Genomic DNA, 17,936 nt, shown 5'->3' on the forward strand with positions numbered 1-17,936 from the left:
TTTGAGATTAGCTGTACAGTTGTGTGTTTTCAATGTTTTTGTTACCAAATTTATTTCTGCAAGTAGTACTAATAACTTTCATGTGCTTTGATACATTCTACAGTGTGCAACACTGAAATCATTGACTCTTCTGGATCCTACTTGAATTTAGAAAACAGGTCGCTGCTTATGAACACTGTGAACTTACACAACAATCCGGCGATTCAAGAACCAGTATTTACGATGGTGCCGGTCAAAGCCAACCGGTAGCTGACGAAGAAAGGGCTTGGTCTTTTGTAATTCAGGCACGCAGTCCACCACGCCAGGCACCTTGTGCGCCACGCAGACCTCGCACTGCCACTCGTCCTCCGGCACTTCCTGCAAGGGAGGCTTCACGCACTCCAAGTGATAAACAGCCGAGCACGTCTCGCAGCACAGCAGATCGCCGAGCCGATGGCACACCCTGCAGTGGTCGTCGTACGCAACCACGCCTTCCGACATCAGCTCCTCGCGGGCGATGTTGGTCGCCAAGAAATGGTCCACCAAAAACTGGAGGACTTTCACTTTGCTCTCCAGGGTCTCGTACGGGTAATCCTCGTTCTCCAGGAGGGGCAGGATGTGGCGGTATTCCGAGTCACTCTCGCAGTACGCCCGCACCACCTCCGGCCAGGTCATGCCGTCCACGAAATACAGCGTGGAGTTAACCGAGTCCTTGACGTCAGCGGGACCGAACGTGGTGTTGGACGTGTCCTCTTCTCTGAGGATCGCTTTGAGCAAAGAGATGTGGGTCTCAGCCAGCAGCGTGCACTGCTCCTGGCTGGACAACGCCGTGCAGAAGTCCTCGAAGCGGAACGGGGAGAGACGCAGCACCGTGCCGAAGTTGCGTAGCACCTCGTAGACGGCGGACACGTTGAGGAGCTGCGAGGTAGAAACCAGGAGGTCCTCGGAGGACTTGGGAAGCTCCAAAGGGGGAATGTCCTTCGCCTCGAGAGGCGGAGAGCGAGGCCGCAGAGCACGACTCCTTTTACGACCTGCAAAGAGTAAAAAGAGTCTCGTCAGGAGAGAGAAGGGTAGGATGCAATACCAAAGGTAACCTTCTTATACCTTTGCAATTCTCATCCAATACCTGAATGCTAACAGCCTCTTCAGACATACAGCAAAATCCATGAGTGATTGCAGCTGCCTTAGTTACATTTTAATAAACAAGTAGATGCTGAAAGAAGAAAGCCTTTCACAATAAGGAATAACTAAATTAGCCGCATGACAAATTAAAATGAACTCAAAAATTTTCATTTGGATGATTAATATTTTTTGAAAGGCAATTTTGTTAACAGAGATCAATTCTTCTTTTGGTTGGACTGTAATGTTTGTTCTCTGTGCACTAATTGGTGAATAAATAAATAGACTTCATAATCCATTTAATTTATGTTTTTTTGTTTATTTATTTTGAATATTTAATAAATCTTCCAGATTCAGTGCTAAGTGTTCTTTACAAAATTAAAGCATGTTGATATTTGCGAGGGCGTACTTGCATTATTATGACATTATTATTGTATTGCTTGAAAATGGTCTCAAAACAACAATATTATCATTTATCGCAATCATCTCTGGGACAATTTGTCATCCAGCAAAATTTGTTATCACGACAGGCCTAAAAAAAATAAACAACATCATTGTTATTAAAAATAATTTTAAAAAGAACTAATATATTTCGGTACTTTCCAAGTCAGAGCCCTGATCAACTGTGTTACCAAACAGTTGAGATGAGTTTAACACCTAAATTTATTTATCAGCTAAGTATGAGCTGGGCTAAAAATACCCCCCCACCTGGCACTGAGTGTTTTAGGGTTTTATGGATGAGAACAGAAAAGGTGATATGCTGCAGGTGAGACTTCACAGAAAACAGGAACATTTATGCCAAACAAGCTGGAGCAAAACAATCATTTTCTATGTCACATCTTCTCTGCAATTTCCAGAAGTAAAATGTGTCTCAAAAAAAACCCCAAAAAGGTTTGATTAGTCACCTGGAGTTTTATAAATATGCATGATAAAGCAAACACCTGATTTAGAGTGATCACCAAGTTAATCCTTCACTCGCATAAATGTGGAGCTGTAATTTTTTTAGAAAATAAAAAGGCAAGTCGATTGGGCGTGCCGTGGTGGTTAGCGCGACCCGTATTTGGAGGCCTTGAGTCCTTGACACGGCCATCGCGGGTTCGACTCCCGGACCCGACGACATTTGCCACATGTCTTCCCCCCTCTCCTTCCCCGTTTCCTGTCAGCCTACTGTCATATAAGGGACACTAGAGCCCACAAAAAAAAGACCCCCTGTAGGGGTAAAAAAAAAAAAGGCAAGTCGATTGTTATTTTTTTGTTGCTGTTAGACAACATAGCTGAATTATCAATAAAACTTGCAGCAGCAACATGGTTTATCAGCCTGCCTTTGTTTCTAATTCTAGACACAGTCACGGCCAATAGATAATAGCAGTTAGGTTCTGAATTATTCTTAATTTTGGAAGAATTTAATTAAAAAGTTATTTTCCAAAAAAAAAGTATAATAATAATGTACAAAGGTACAATGGTTCCATGTTTTTATTTATGTTCAAAATATGGCGTAAAGAGAAAACATAGTATTCTTCTTAATAATGGTTGGAAAAGCAAATTACTAATAAGACTGTTGCCTGTCTCCACTTATACTTTTGATTCTTCATAACAAAAATTTCAGTCAAAGGAAATATGCCAGTCAAAATAAAACATTACTTCAAATCTGAATCTACCAGGTGTATGAATACTTTAAGCCCGCCTGTCAATATGCCCTTCATTAGATATTTGAATGTAGCAAAAAAAAAAAAAAGTGGGCACAGCCAACCTTTGTGGCCTCACTGCTGACGAAAGGTAATTCCTTTTCAATAACCATTGTGGTTTAAATAATATTCTCATAAAGCCATGATACTTGAGTATGACAAGACCTGTCACGATAAACAATAAATCAATTAATCACTTGCTAAATTAAAGCGAGCTCAATAATTTCCATTTGCATGATTTATCGTTTCTCTTTCTACTAAAAACCGGATGATAAAGGTTTTCAGTCTGGTGCTTTGGTCTCATATAGCCCTTTCTTTTGAAGGACAATTTTGTTTATAGAGACTTCAAATTTCATTTTATTTGTTGTTTCTGTTCTTTTGTTTACTTATTTTGGATATTTTAAATGTTTTCCATTTAACATATTTTAAATGTTTAACAATGTTTAATATTTTAAACCTTTAACAATATGTTCTTGCATTTTTATGCTATTACCGTTTACATTATTTGAAAATGGTCCCAAACAACAATATTATCGTTTATCGCAATAACGTCTGGGACAATTTATCGTCCAGCAAAATTTGTTATTCTGACAGGCCTTTGACAACTGTATTTACATACATAAACAAACATATTTATATATATATATATATATATATATATATATATATATATATATATACACAAATATATATACAAACATCCTGGTCACGCTGGAACGGGAGAGAAATGTGTGTAATCCCCGAACCATTTCATCTAAGCCTGTGGTGAAGTGTGACATAAAGAAAACAGAAATCACGTGTGTCGCTGAAAAATAATAATAAAAAAAGATTTAGGTCACAGAAAACTCGTGTGTAATTACTTGCCGTAGTCGCATTAGTAAATACCATATTACGTAAAAATAATCTGAATTGAGCTGCGCCTTCATCAACGTAAGTGTCCATAACTGTCCACGTGAAAAAGGAAAGCTTTCACACCGTCACTATGGTTACGGTGCGCCGCTTTATAAATTAGAGGTTGCCACATGTGGGGGGGGGAAAAAGATGTCCTGCTTTAAATATCATGTATAGAATCAAGTAGTCGGTAAAAATGAATAATGGAATCTAAAACAGAGTTCGTAACAGCGTGCAGTTTGACGTATTGTGAAAATAAAATGATGGCGAAAAATTGCTCTACCTGTAACACCTGTTTTGCGAAGAGTAATTAAGTTTGATTAAGAACCTTAAATGCATTTAAAGCTGTAAGCTACACCTAGAAACAACGCCCAGAGAATTACTACGGTGCAAAAAATAGAAATTTCAATGAATAAATGAATAATATTTACTGTACATAACTCTATGGAATTCATATAAAGTGTACGAGGGAGTTCATACATCCTGTCCCTCCGCGCTTATGTAAACAAATTACAGACGAGGCGCGAGCGAACGCGAAGTAAAATCAGCAGGAGCACGTTCACTTCCAAAACAAAAACAAAACGTGTGCTGGTCTGACAAAAGTTAAAAACGCCGAAGCCCGTCGGAGCGCGGGGTCAGACCTGTAGGATAGCGGACCGTGGAGCACACGGTAAACAAAGGCCCGTTTCTGAGTGCCAGCTCCATTTTGAACAATGCGGCTTCGTTTCTGTTTTGAGCTAAAAATAAAATTTGCACTTGAAGTGCTGCAAACGTGCCCTGCTTAACTGCGTGCACTTGCAGACCGACGTACCTGGGGTGCTTCCGAGCGTGCTGTGGCTCCTGAAACTACTCTCGGTACAGTAGCTGGCATCCTCATCATCTGGTAGGTCCTCCAGATAGTCAGACTCGTTTCCCAAGGCCTCCTCATCTTCTAGATCCGACGACGGATTGTCGTTCAATTCGTCTTCGTCCGAACGGTAGCTTAAATTATCGTCCTCCTCGTCGCTGTTGTCGTCGTAGACCACCTTGGTTTGAGGTCGCCTCACTCCGCCTCTACTGCCGCGGCCACCTCTGGACCCCCTACCCCTTCCTCTGCCCCGCGATGCCGCTGCAGCCGCTGCTATGGAGGCTCCAACTTTCCTACGGCCCCGCGACGAATGAAAGTTCTCTCGGCCGGAGATATCCGTATCCACCTCCACGGAACCGATGCTGCAAACACCGCCACTTCCTCCTCGTCCCCGGCCCCGTCCTCTGCCTCTTCCCCGTCCACGCATCCCTCTGGTCCTGCCACCCCGAGAGCCCCGGACTGGCCCCGGTGAGCTTTCCCGCATCGCGGCTGCTTGTTTGGGCGGCCTTCCTCTTCTCCCCCTCATTGTAGGAGAGAAGCTACGTTCCGCTTCAATCTCGGTGCTCGGAAGAGGCGCACACTCCGGAGAAAAACGGGGAGGACGACAATAGCGGGTCCGGCGACGGTTCTCAATGGGTCCCCACAGAGCCCGGGTCTCGGTTTGAAGGAGGAAAGCTTAAACTGAATGGCCGGTGTCCCGCTCCGAGTCGCCTGCAGACGCCATTTTTCTTCTCGACTCTCCCTCCGTTGAAAACACAGCAGGCCTCAAAGCTGCGTAAAGTTACACTCAGGCAGTAACGTTGAAACCGGAAGTGAGCCTCCTTCCCATTAGCGTTTAGGAGCTGATAATAGTCGTGAAAATAGCACAGTAAGGTAAGAACCATTAACTGAATGAATTTGAACAACTTATTACGCCTCCTACAAATTAAAATCAATATAGGGAGAAGTCTGAAACTATGAAGTTTTAACATGTTTACTGGAGCTCTTCCGGAGAAGTGACGGTCACCTCCAGCTTGACGCTGCCAAACCTGAGTTAATTCGCGGTCACGTGACTCTATTCTACAACAGACGCAATAGCCGTAGTTCATAAAATTACTTATCCATGCTAACGCTAAGTGCACTTAACTAGCCGCTTACCGCGTGTATGAACAGATGCAAACACAGGTGGGCCAGATATATCGTTGATTATGTACTGCAATAACCTCTTATAGTATGTTTTCAGCCCCGACGCCATTATCGTCACATACGGCGCAGCGAACGACACTGAGCTGGACTTAAAGAACTTATTAAAGTTTGTCCCACTCACACTTTCACATATCAAAGTTAATTTTTTTTCTTTACACAGTTGCATTATCCCTTTTTATTTTCTACCGAATTTACATAGATAAATTACATTTTGACAATGTGTTTCTTATCCTTTCTAAATAGCAGCTCAACAGACAAGCTAACTAAAGATTGCTTTCTGACGCAGCCTAATATCAATAACGCTGTTTTTACATATGAATAAATCCAGTCAATAGGAAGATTAAACACGTGGTACCATCTGGATTATTACGGCATATTTGATGACGTATGATAACAGTTGTCGTGGCCGAGTGGTTAAGGCGATGGACTAGAAATCCATTGGGGTCTCCCCGCGCAGGTTCGAATCCTGCCGACAACGACATTTTTTCCTTTCATTATCACAGCCAATAAAGAAATCTACTTGTTTTGCCCAAAATTATACCATATTATGCCACTATGCTTCTCAAACAACTTCAATTTATATACAGCGTGTTAGAATCCAATTCTAAATTCATTAAAATCCAATCAAGTCAAACATTTACAGTCACACCCAATGTAATACAGTTGAATACTTTGGACCTTCAACAGTGGCTCGTTACTTTGGCTAAAAATGAAAAACAGATAACAAATCTGAACCGGTAAAACAAGTGCAGCCTCCGCATATGGTGCGCCTGCTCTCCAACTGAGCCATGTGGCGCCCGTTTTCAGTCTCTTGATTCTGTGTCGTCCCTCTGTTGTGCCTGGAAGCTCTACGTCATTAATTCACTGGAATGTCAGCAGGATTTTCTGCTGCCACCGTCCTCTGTGTCCCCTCTCTCCTCACTGGCCCAGTGCCGCTGTCTTGTCTCAGTCAAGTCAATTTATGATGATACACACTTATTTCACAACTTGATTTTCTTATCTTCCTCCATCTTGTCTAGTGGTGTTTAAAACTATAAGAATAAAAAGCCCAAGGACTTTTAACTCAATGTGTTGAGTTATTTTTTCTCTTCCTAAGCCTGGCGAGGCGTGGCACCCAAGCAGACGACCCTAAACAACACTTTCTTTCTTTGGCTGATGAGTTACAAATTGATATTCTTAAACGATAAACATTCATTATAAATCTTAATAAATCTAATAATCTTAAAAAAGTTATTAAATGCATTAACTTGAGATTTTTAACAGTACACTTTCAAAAAATCTATCTACATGTAACAAATATTTGTGCATATAATTTTGTAGAAGGAAAAGAAAACATCAAATCAATCAAATAAATTAATATTTGTCTCCCTAATTTACAAAAATTATGTAAAGCATACACACCAACATCATATTTGCCAAACAAATTGCAGCTAAAAGCAAAACATGCAGGTGTCTGGCTAAAATTAATCCAACCTCTCTCTGTACCCACACCAGTCTCTTCTAACACTACACTGCCCTCTTGTGTGCAAGTAATCTAACTACCAACTGCAATCGAAAATGAAAGAAAACTACAATTATTTTCCTGTGCAACATAAAAATCTGACAAGTTATAATATAATAATATAAAATAATATATAAGGATAACATAATTTATATCGCTATTTTCACCCTGTGGTTTGTACTATGAAGTACCTATTTTTCATTTGGCTTAACCAATTCTGATTATTTTTTCTTCAAAATCGCTGAATCTTCGCATTTTCGCATTCAAATGCTCAGAAGCGAAGCCGGTGAGGCAGCAGTGAGCTGAGCCTCACCTGGAATTGATCAACCTCTCGCTAACTGCACTGGCTGCCATTTTATGTGAGCTTGCTCCTCCTGTCTGTACGTCACCAATAAAATGATTAAAAAACATTTAATGTATGAACTAATTGCCATAATTTAGCTTATGTATATAATGTAAAGTGTTTTATGTCACCAACTGTGTGTAACGTGTATCGTGTGCTGAGAAGCGATCAGAAACAGCAGAGAACAGATTCGAGGTGAGGCAGGCAGTTCTCTTGCCTCATGGCAGGGGGCGCTCATGATCCCAGACATTGTGACTCCACAACTGCAGAGTAAGAGACAGTAACAGCGAGCTAGCCATACATTCAAGTGCAGCTATATATTTATGGTTTTCTCCTTTTACCACAGCAATCACTTATGAATAATCGCAAAATAAACATTAATACACACGACTGCAACAGGCTGAATGTTCTGCTCTTTGCACAATGTAGTGGTAAACATATTCTGACTTTTTTTTGGTCAGTTGAGCAGGAAATTAGAAGGAGGCAGAAGAGAATGACATGCAGCAGATTGCCCAGGACATGGAATTGAACCCAGGGAAACTGTGTTGAGGTCTACAGCCTCTGCAGATGTTAAACAAAACATAACTTGCAGTCTTATTGTAAAGTTGATTAACGCCAAAAATAACTGAATCAGGCGTTCCTTAGCCCCTTGTTCTTCTCTTTTATACCAGCAGACAACACATAAGCTCAACAAAGCAACATAACAACATAAGCTTTATATTTATAGCAAGGAATTAATTTAATAGTCAACTTTTTTCCTGTATTAGTAATGATTTCTGGTTACGTTTTAGTACTTTCATGGATTGTATTTTTTTGCCTTTTCTACTCAGATTTTCATGTTAAGTTGCACTTTATTTTGTTAAGTTTGTTATACTATCTTGAATCTGTTATTTTAAATAAAGACTAACAGAAAGATCACACAGTTCCTTTCATTCTTGATAAAACCTGTTTTTTCTTCTTATAACAAACAAACCAGACATAACAAGTTTGGGCTTCTTCAGGGAACAAAGTATTAAATTATGATTACAATTATCATCTAATATTATGTACAGATGTAATTCTAATATTAATTTAACGCCTGGGACCCTGGAGAAGTCCAAACTTGTTAAATCAGCTTTTTTATGTTTGGTATAAAAAACAACACAGAATTTATCAAAAAAAGAAAAGATAAATGGACTGAACTTGTGTAGTGCCTTGTTAATCCTTTAGACCACTCAAAGCGCTTCACACTACAGTCACATTCACCCACACACACATTTACACCGACATGCAGATTGGTGGGTAACTTGGGGTTGAGTGCCTTGCCCAGGGGCACCTCAACATGTGGCAGGAGGAAGCTGAAATCAAACTTACAACCTTCTGATCACAAGACGATCACTCTACCCTCAGAACCACAGCAAAAAAATAAATAAAAAATCCACTTTATGATCCTTTTGTTCATCTTTTTTTAAAACAATATAATGAGCCACATTTCACTACAAAAAAGTGCAATTTAACATTAAAAGTGAGAAATTGTTACTATTATAAGAAGAATTTAAATTCTTAAATTAATATGTTGCTATGAATATTGAGCTGTGTGTTGTTGCGCCATCTACCATTCAAAAGGCAAAGGGCTGTTTTTAATTTTTTCAAGCAATTCCGGCAATTTCTTGAACCCTTTTGGGGGTAATTTACATCGACCAATTGACCTAACCCACATGTTTTAGGAGATGTGAGGCATAACCGGAGCACCCTGAGAAAACCCACACAAGCACTGGGAGAACACGCAAACTGCACACAGCAAAGATCTGACACATCCTCTCTGTGAGCTGCAGTGTTAACCACTTTTTTTTCATTTCAAATCCATCTTAACGTTTGAATGCTTTATTGAATTGGGTCAGGAAGGGATCTGTTTCTAGTTGGTTAATGGGGGCTGGAGGGGGATGAGGGGAACTTGCCTTTTTAAAATTTCTCGATGGTGAAAGCGAGCTTCCCGTGTACAGAGTCTTCTTACCGCTGTGTGACCAACACAAGTGTGGTTCCTCTGTTGCAGGTCTTCCACCTTCTCCAAAATGTGCGGATTTTTGCTGGAGATCTTCCTTCTCAGCTCTGAGTGTCGGCAGGCTGCATATCATAATTAGCTCTTTCCAAATGAACACTTTTCTCACAACTCATCTGCTGCTGGTATTTTTCTACTTGTTCTTTTAGTGCAGCAACATCGGTTTCGTACCTGCAGTTTAACTCCTGGTATAAACCTTTAATCCTCTCCAGCTCGACCTGTGCATCCCTTTCCTTCTCTTGCAGGCGTTTGATCTTTTTACCCATACTTTCTCGGAGGGCGGCATTCATAGCTCTGGCGTTGTTGAGAAGCGCCATGTCCTCCTTTGACTTCTCCAGGTGAGTTTTTTTCTCCTGAGTGACATGCAGCTGAAGATGTTCCACCTTCTGCTGCAGAGAAGACATTTTAAATGTTTCGCCAACCCACGGAATTTCTCCAGCAGCGTCTCAAACTCTTTTGACATTTCGTCAAAGAGACAATCCTTCTCAGCTCTCAGTTCGCCAATTTGCTGGAGGTCCTGCTTTGCTCTTTCTGAATTGGCTTTTCTTTCCTGGTCCAAGATGTTCTGATACGTTTCCACCTCTTGTTTCAGCCCAGAAACATCTTTTTCATACTTGCAGTTCAGCTCTTTGTATGAAAGCTGTTCCTGCAAACTTTTCCTCAACAGTATCTAGGCCTGTTTAGGCCCTAAAACTGTATCTCAGCACCCCTGAATCAGGTTGCCACCCTTCCCGTAAAATACGGAGTCGTCTCATATTTGGCCGTTAAATGTGCGTCCCGTATTTAACCGATACATATCTGTCCGATAGAAACGCCTATCATACACACGTCAACACTAAGTTTAACAATAATGACCAAAATAAAACACAGGAAATATTAAGGTCAGCTAAATTGTCGTGGCGGGAGACTAAAGGACCCCGAACGCTACGGACCGACGCTGAACGTCACCGTTGCCTAGAGACGGACACTACGCAGCCGCGGTGAGCTGCTATCAACCTGCGTCTTTTTAAAACGTCCTCGACTCGATTCCATGTCCTTTGAAGCAAAAACGCTTTTAAAATACAGACGTGAGTGAAAAGACGCGCATTATAAGCTGAATAATTTAAGAGAGGATGGATACTGTGGACATCGAAAGACAAAAAAAAAGTGTCCGTCGTGGCGCAGTGTGCTGCTGGATGTCAGACCCATCAGAACCTTAAGAACCAGAAATCAGCGTCTCTTCATCCTCAATCATCTCCTGAGGCTGATATGGTACAAAACATTTAGTTATTATTGATTAAGTTTCTTATTGTGATTGTTCTCGAAACATTGAGCAAACAGAAAATGTCCAAGGTAATAAAATACACATATTATCCTACTTCACCATACTGTAACTTGCCAGTCTTATGGACGCACACTCTCATAAAACCACAAAACTACCTACGAACACAACTCCTGCTGACCTGCACTGCTTCTTGAACAGCGTTTTGATCAAAATATTACTCACAAACCGGTCGCGCCACCTAGTGGCGAAACTAAGAACTACAATACAGCCTTCAGAGTATTTTATTCTATTCAAAATAGTCTGTGATTCACTTGTTTTTATCCCATATACGATCATCTCTTGTGAACGTTTTTCAGTGTCTATGCATTGGCACTGAAATTTTGCTTGTTTAGCCAAACATTTATTTTATTGCTCTTGTGTCACCAAACATAGTACGTCTTGGAAAAAGAGAGTGGGAAAGAAAATTTGGAAGAAATAGATGAGGCCTGGAAAGTTTGTTTCTTTTATCAAACATTTATTGCTTTCCTAGTCCTTTTTTTGCTTTGTATACAGATGTGGGAACTGGTAACAATATGCTAAGTTGATGCCATAAGTGGAACCTTTAGGTTTGGTACCTGGCACTGTTAAAGTTGCATCGTCACATTTCTATTTACAGCATACACATTCTTCCTGTACGTTTGTTTGCTTTCACGGTATTCTGCGGCTTCCTGCCGCAGCCTAAAACAGCGCAAAATTGGTTAACCATAAACCTCACACTGTCTTGTATTATTAGACTTGCTGGTTTCTGTGTAGGCCAGTGTGTTTCCACCCCAAGTAGTCTCCTTATGCTAAGCAGCCAGCAGGGGGCGCTAACTCCTCATTAACTTCACATGCATAAAAACAGAAGTAAACTCAAGTAGCAACTGACAGACCAGCTACAGTTTTTCATCTGGTGCTTGCGCTCCTCTTCCTCTGTTGTCACCCCAGGCAACTGCCAATTTGCGAGAGATGGCACAAGGGAGCAAAGAGGAGTAAAACATAATAGGACAACAGAAAACATAAGTGAAATACAGGTCAAGGAATAAATAATAGACATAATCAAACTAAAAACAACTAGACTGAACTAAATCAAAACCGAAACAAGGCTTACATGATCAAAAAATAACGACTGGCTAAGACAAACGCAGAACAAATAATCAAAACTATGAAACAAAACAACCCAAAGTCCTGACAGAAATGACCGTCAGCGCTGAAAGAGCCCTTAAAACAAAGATGTGCATAGAAATCCAGTGTCCGGAGCTTCAAATTTGATTGTCTACAGAGACTTTCTGCGTATTTGTCTTAGCATGCAAATAAAATGACGTTTTAATTTGGCTGTCACAACAATTTTTCTTTCTTAGAATTAAAAAAAAAAGCCCAAAACCATGTTTACTTTATATTAATGTGTTAATTACCGGTAGAATTTAGATTGACTTTCATTGTTTTGTTGCAAGAATAATAAAAGATAGTGGAATTTATAAATATATATATATATATATATATATATATATATATATATATATATATATATATATATATATATATATATATATAAAGCAATGACAAGCCCCAAAGTACAAATATTGTGTTAATATAAAAAAAATAATTAGGATAATTAGTAACTGTCGCATATAGCTGCTGAACAACAGATGTGAGAGGAAAAAGTAGACATTAATTGCTGATCTTTTCAGTGGGATGTGTAAGTTTGAGATGCAGTAACTATGACGCAGCTTTCGAAATAAAAGCTATTTATATTTTCTGATCATTTAATAACCCGCTGGTGAACGAACTAACAAGATTTCACTAAAATCGAAAGCTTTACTTGATGTTACAGTGGTCCTATCCATCATCATTGCTTACTCCATCATTATTTACAGCATTCACCAAAAAATAAAATCATTGCTCTCACGCGATCGCCTTTCACTTTCAGAACAATGTTTTGCATAAATCAAACGACGCCCTGCTTTCAATCCAAAACCCAACAGGCTCTTTTTCCAAATGATTAGAACCGTGACTCCGGCTTCCCATTTCCTGGTTACAAGTTAAGACTTCAGGTCCGTCTGAACTTCCCTCGACTTGGTTCGGTTTTATTTACGGAGCCACCGCTTTCTCACAGATCCAGTAGTTTTCGTCTCCACACGGTATGTCGTTCCAGCTGTTTTCCAGCTCAAAGAACCTTATCTCCACACAGTTTTCCATTTTGCCTTCGAAACCGTTTGGCTCTCCAGGCCCCCAGTAGCTGAAACCAAAAGAAGACAAAACAGGACAACGTCAATGGCAAGAAAATATGTTTTAGTAAAAAAGTACAAACTGACATGTTAGTATGCATCCTATTTTTATTCACGTTAATTATTGAGGTGTAATCATCACTTTCTACATCTTTTTATGCTTCACAAAACAGAAAAATGGTAAAACCAAACAACAACAACAACACCTTTTGGTCAGCGGAGTCCCATCCACCCATGTCCAGTTCCCCGTCTTGGTCTTATTATGAAGTCCGAGCCAAGTGAGTCTGTTAAACTGTCTTGTGAAGTCCTTACGCAGAAAATGCAACCATAAGAAATGCACATATTTACTTAAAATAATTACCCAATTATTTCATTTTGAATGAAGACACGCTTACCTGTTCTTCTTTGGTGTTGATGATCACCAGGTCAGCGCCTTGCTGCAGACAGAACCGTCTGCTCTGCTGCCACGTGTTCCTGTTGGAAGAAATATAATACACACTGGAATGGAAACGCACCCATCCCCGCTGGATGTACCGCTCTGTGGAGGGGAGAAAAACTCTTCAGACTCTTTCCACTTACCCTGTGTTTGCATCAAAATTTGTTTTAGAAAAGCTTTAGAGGTTTTAATCAAAAGACGAACTAATGCGGTGTAACAATGTAAAGTCTAAATTAAATGGTCACACTTTATTTGAAGGTGTGTACGTAAGACTGACTTGCCACTGTCAGAAACATGACACAACACCTGTCATGAAGATGAAGGAGCCTTTGAGAATGTTTACGACTGCTGTCATGAAGTGTGACTTGGTACATAATTACATTTTTAATGCAAAGGTCACCATTTTAATGGACTTTTGACACAAGATTTAGTGTAATTTTCTATCACAAGTGTCATTATCTACCGAAAGGCACTTCACGACAACAATCGTAAATGTCCATAAAGACTCCTTCATGTTCCTGACAGGCGTTGTGTCATGCTTATGACGGTGTCATGTCAGTCTTATGAACACCCCGTCAAATAAAAGTGTTACCACCTAAACTTCTCATCTGTGTCAGTTTGTCTTAGAGTTGCATTGATCCAAAGTTATGAGTAATTATTGAGGTTCTTTCAGATGCTTAAACAATGTGTCTTTTATCTGCATTTTATCTGTTTGGAGATCCGAGCAAAGTCATTTGCAGGATGAAAGAGAATTTAGCCAATTTAAATTAATCGTGCTAATGATTATAATTAATCGTGCTAATGATTATAATTAATCGTGCTAATGATTGTGAGAGATAAATAGCAGAAAATACTATGAAGATTTAGCCTCAATATTTATTTTACATGCTGTTTGTGTTACCATTGTTGAACTCAGTAGATGTATGTTTTCCCCATGATGAGTTTCATCATCAACATCATCATCATCATCAACATCATCATCATCATCATCATCATCATCATCATCATCATCATCATCATCATCATCATCATCATCATCATCATCATCATCATCATCATCATCATCATCACACTTACCGATCAGTTGTTCCTGCTTGACAGTTTCATTACTGCAAGCGGGTCCTGTTGGTGATGTCTGACCGTCAGATTTGACTGAAAGAGAAGAGAATTAATCAACATTGTGAAAACAAGACCTTCGTCGTGCTGTCATGTGATTAGAAAAAGCAAGTGAGCTCATGTTAATGTGGGAGTCTGTAGTTCATTTTAAGGACAAAACAGTGAAGCATTAGCCAAGTGGAAAGCCCCCATCCTTTGGTTCCCCTCTGTCAGTCTGCGTAGTACCTCTGACTTTTCACAGGTTTCACAACAGTTCGTGATTCTTATCGTCCTGAAATGGATAGAAATGTGTTCATGTTCCCTTCGCCAAGTATGACAATGTGAACGATCCATGTTCACACTATTTAACACTGAAGTCAATTTGATGCCCATAGGCTCTCCATAAAAGACACATTTCAGGATTTTTTTTTTTGGTCACTTTAACACCTACATTTTACATTCTTTAACAAAAGAAATAATATAAAAAAAGTGATTTCCAATTAAATCAAACCCTTGTGAGACGACACAGATGACTTCACAGGAGGAAAATTGTGAAATGCACTTCCTCAAAATTTGCCATCTAGGACATAACGAATGCCAACGTGGTGGTTGCTATAGTAACGGTGTGAATTCCTCGACCCCGCGGCGACAAACCTTCACTGAGAAACTGTTGCTATTTTATCATAACTTTCTTCCATTCTGAACCACAAAACAAACATTTTTGTACCTGCAGGAGCCAAAGCTAAATGTTATAAAGATTATATGCATAACTGGTACTGTTTGCTGATTTACCTTTTTGTTCCTTCTTCTGATTTTTATTGTTTTGAAATTGAAAGAAATATGCACCAATTTCAAAGGGATGAAAGGCTGGTTCGAATACTCCTTGAATAAATGATCAGGTGTTTAGTTTTGTCAGATGATGATGACAGTCATTTGACCTCTTTCTCTTTCATTACTGACACGTGGTTACATCAGTTTTTCCATTTCCTCTTTATTTTTAATTTTGTTTTTTGGTCAAAATGTTTCAGTTTTTTAGTAAACACACAGACTCACACACACCATCTTTGAGGATAGTTAAAGTTTTTTGGATTAGAATTATGTCTTAGGTAATTACAATTTGAGAATTGTAATTCACATTGCACATTCACATTACAATTTCAGAATATTACTTAAGCTTCGCTCATTCAGGATCTGCAGTATCAATGTAGTTAATTGTTGCATATTCTCTTGGCATTTTGGTATTTTTTGGTATATCTGAAATGAGTAGATAAATATTTTCTGAAAGGCCTTAAAAATCATACAAAATATTTTTATGTACTATTTTCTGGAGACCTTGCATTACACCCAAATTCCATTTATTTTCGCTCCAATCACCCTTCAGGTCTATTTGCTCCCACAAAACATGACCCGTTATGACCTCTGATTAAACAAAATCTACCTTGAAAGACAAATTAATCCGTAACAACATGTCCTTACAGGGAACCAGGAGAAGATATTGGAAAATTATTTCAATCTTTGGTTGTTAAAGTTGGGAACAAATCGCAGACCGACTCAGTACAAAACGTCCTGCCAGACGACCCTTTATTTGTAACAAAAAGGAGACAGGAAATGACTATAGCTGAAAAGGCACGAAACAGCAAACGGACAAAATGTCCACGCTTCCTCTCTCAACTTAAGCATTATTTCCAGCAGCTGCTCTTCACATGCATTACAATCTGAGGATATTATTAAATTTGGCTTATAGTCTCTCTGCTAAATGGGGCCTGATAAAACAAATTTATTATTTGTTTCTTTGGTGAATGCTGTTTTTTGCCTTTAATCAGCAATTGATGCCATTTTGGAAACATGTTTTTACCCTTCTCTAGTTTGTTTCCTTAATCCAGATAAAACGTATTGCTCACAAAGCACAAAGCTTAGCTGTCACGCTGACAAACGGTGTAAAACTCACACAGTGTCAGGCGGAGAGACACGTTGACAGCAACTTGTAGGAAGCAAAGGAGTCCAAAGCTAACTCCAACCAGCCTCAATAGCTTTGTCCCTGGATATAGAAACAGGGTCACAATAACAGAGAAATTCTTCTGTTGCATCTTTTGTCAAACGTTTGTGTGTGTGCACGCGTGTGTGTGTGTGTGTGTGTGTGTGTGTGTGTGTGTGTGTGTGTGTGTGTGTGTGTGTGTGTGTTCCTACGCTAAGCCTGACACACCAATGTAAGTCAAACACAAACATAAGTTTCATCCAGTCATTTAATAAGACCAGTGAAGAAATATTATTAAGATAAATTGTGCTTGGGGCTATTCTTAATATTACAGTAATTGCTAAATGATGGGGGGGGGGGATGTGTATTTAAAATGAAATCTAAAATAGTAAAGCACACTTTTGAACGGAGTTTTTTTCTTACCTGGTGCAGAACGACTCCCCTCGTCTCTTCCTCCAGCAGCCGTTGTAACTGAAGGCTCAGGCAGATTCACATAGTCCATGCCGAACTCTGCTGGCTCTCTGCGCACAGCTCTTGCCATCTTACCTTCAGAGCACCGTCGTGTGACAACGGGCAACAAACTGCTTTTCTTGCATGACACTAGAAAGCAACGCACTTCTTCTTCTGTTCGTTTTGCAACAAAAACAAGACTTGCTTTTTCTTCCTCTTTCGGGCACCTTATCTCATTTCTCCCCTCATGAGTAAAAGGTCAGAAAACCCCCGGCTCCCCCTAAAAAACATTACTTCATCTAAACCACTGATTTGCCGTACTTAAGAAATACATGCGTCATGATGACGATGTGTTCATGTCCGCCACCGACATATCTGAACATTTTAGTGACCTCTAACAGAGAACTGTTGGTTTATTCTCTAATCTAATCGACAAAACAACCTGATCAATGAAAGCATTAAGACAACGTTGAGTTTGAAGCTTCTTTATTCTTCATAAAAAAGCAATAAATAAATAAATACAAAAAACATGGAATAAGATAAATTGGAACATTTTAATAGTAGAAAGAAAAGAGAAGAAGAGCAACATGAGCCTCAGGATTTCCTCACTTCCTTTGTCGCTCTCATCTTCCATAATTCAAAGCAGAACTTTCATGAAGTAACCTCTTCAAAAAGGGAGTTTTTCTTTGTTTTTTTAAAATTACATTTCTCAAATACTTTAATTTCTCCTAAAACAGCTCGTGGATTCGTTTTCCGCATTCCCGCTCGGCGACAACATGCAACACGTTTGTGGTTGCATGTTGTGCAACTTGAAGGATGCAAACTGCATCCTTCAACACGTTTGTGGAGTTGAAGGATGCAATTTGCCAAAAAAAAAAAAAA

The 17,936-nt window shown here is 39.6% G+C and overlaps 2 protein-coding genes and 1 non-coding gene across 5 annotated transcripts in view; 1 reads left to right on the top strand and 2 right to left on the bottom strand.

Annotated features, from left to right (window-relative positions):
* bptf (bromodomain PHD finger transcription factor) overlaps positions 1-6,767 on the bottom strand; it is a 47,781-nt gene extending 41,014 nt beyond the window's left edge. For 2 of the 3 annotated variants that reach the window (XM_023334506.1, XM_023334507.1), the window contains exons 1-2: positions 4,486-6,766; positions 188-1,010 (exon numbers count right to left, since the gene is read on the bottom strand). In XM_023334506.1, coding sequence (XP_023190274.1) covers positions 188-1,010; positions 4,486-5,047 — 1,385 coding nt within the window. In that variant the 5' untranslated portion in view covers positions 5,048-6,766. Of the gene's footprint in view, positions 1-187; positions 1,011-4,485 lie in introns of all 3 variants that reach the window. The other variant, XM_014469274.2, reaches the window with a different exon arrangement.
* trnas-aga lies at positions 6,103-6,184 on the top strand. The gene has a single exon. It is a non-coding gene; the product is annotated as a tRNA-Ser (tRNA).
* A 5,655-nt stretch (positions 6,768-12,422) lies between the features above and the next one.
* Positions 12,423-17,294, bottom strand: LOC102218592 (CD209 antigen-like protein E). Its single transcript, XM_023334508.1, has 6 exons — positions 17,028-17,294; positions 16,578-16,667; positions 14,612-14,686; positions 13,494-13,636; positions 13,305-13,405; positions 12,423-13,109 (listed from the first exon to the last, which is right to left on the bottom strand). Exons 1-6 carry the CDS (start codon positions 17,143-17,145, stop codon positions 12,962-12,964), a joined length of 675 nt encoding a protein of 224 aa, XP_023190276.1. The 5' UTR covers positions 17,146-17,294; the 3' UTR covers positions 12,423-12,961.
* Positions 17,295-17,936: the final 642 nt, after the last annotated feature.

This window comes from Xiphophorus maculatus, chromosome 5, assembly GCF_002775205.1.
Source record: "Xiphophorus maculatus strain JP 163 A chromosome 5, X_maculatus-5.0-male, whole genome shotgun sequence".
NCBI lineage: Eukaryota > Metazoa > Chordata > Actinopteri > Cyprinodontiformes > Poeciliidae > Xiphophorus > Xiphophorus maculatus.

Bases quoted from the DNA above. Each gene is read 5' to 3' on its own strand.
- LOC102218592 (XM_023334508.1), bottom strand. From the start codon at position 17,145: ATGGCAAGAGCTGTGCGCAGAGAGCCAGCAGAGTTCGGCATGGACTAT. The intron at 14,687-16,577 runs GTGAGTTTTACA...CTTCTCTTTCAG, and splicing joins GTCTCTCCGCCTGACACTGT to TCAAATCTGACGGTCAGACA. The intron at 13,637-14,611 runs GTAAGTGTGATG...TCCCCTCCACAG, and splicing joins CAAGCAGGAACAACTGATCG to AGCGGTACATCCAGCGGGGA.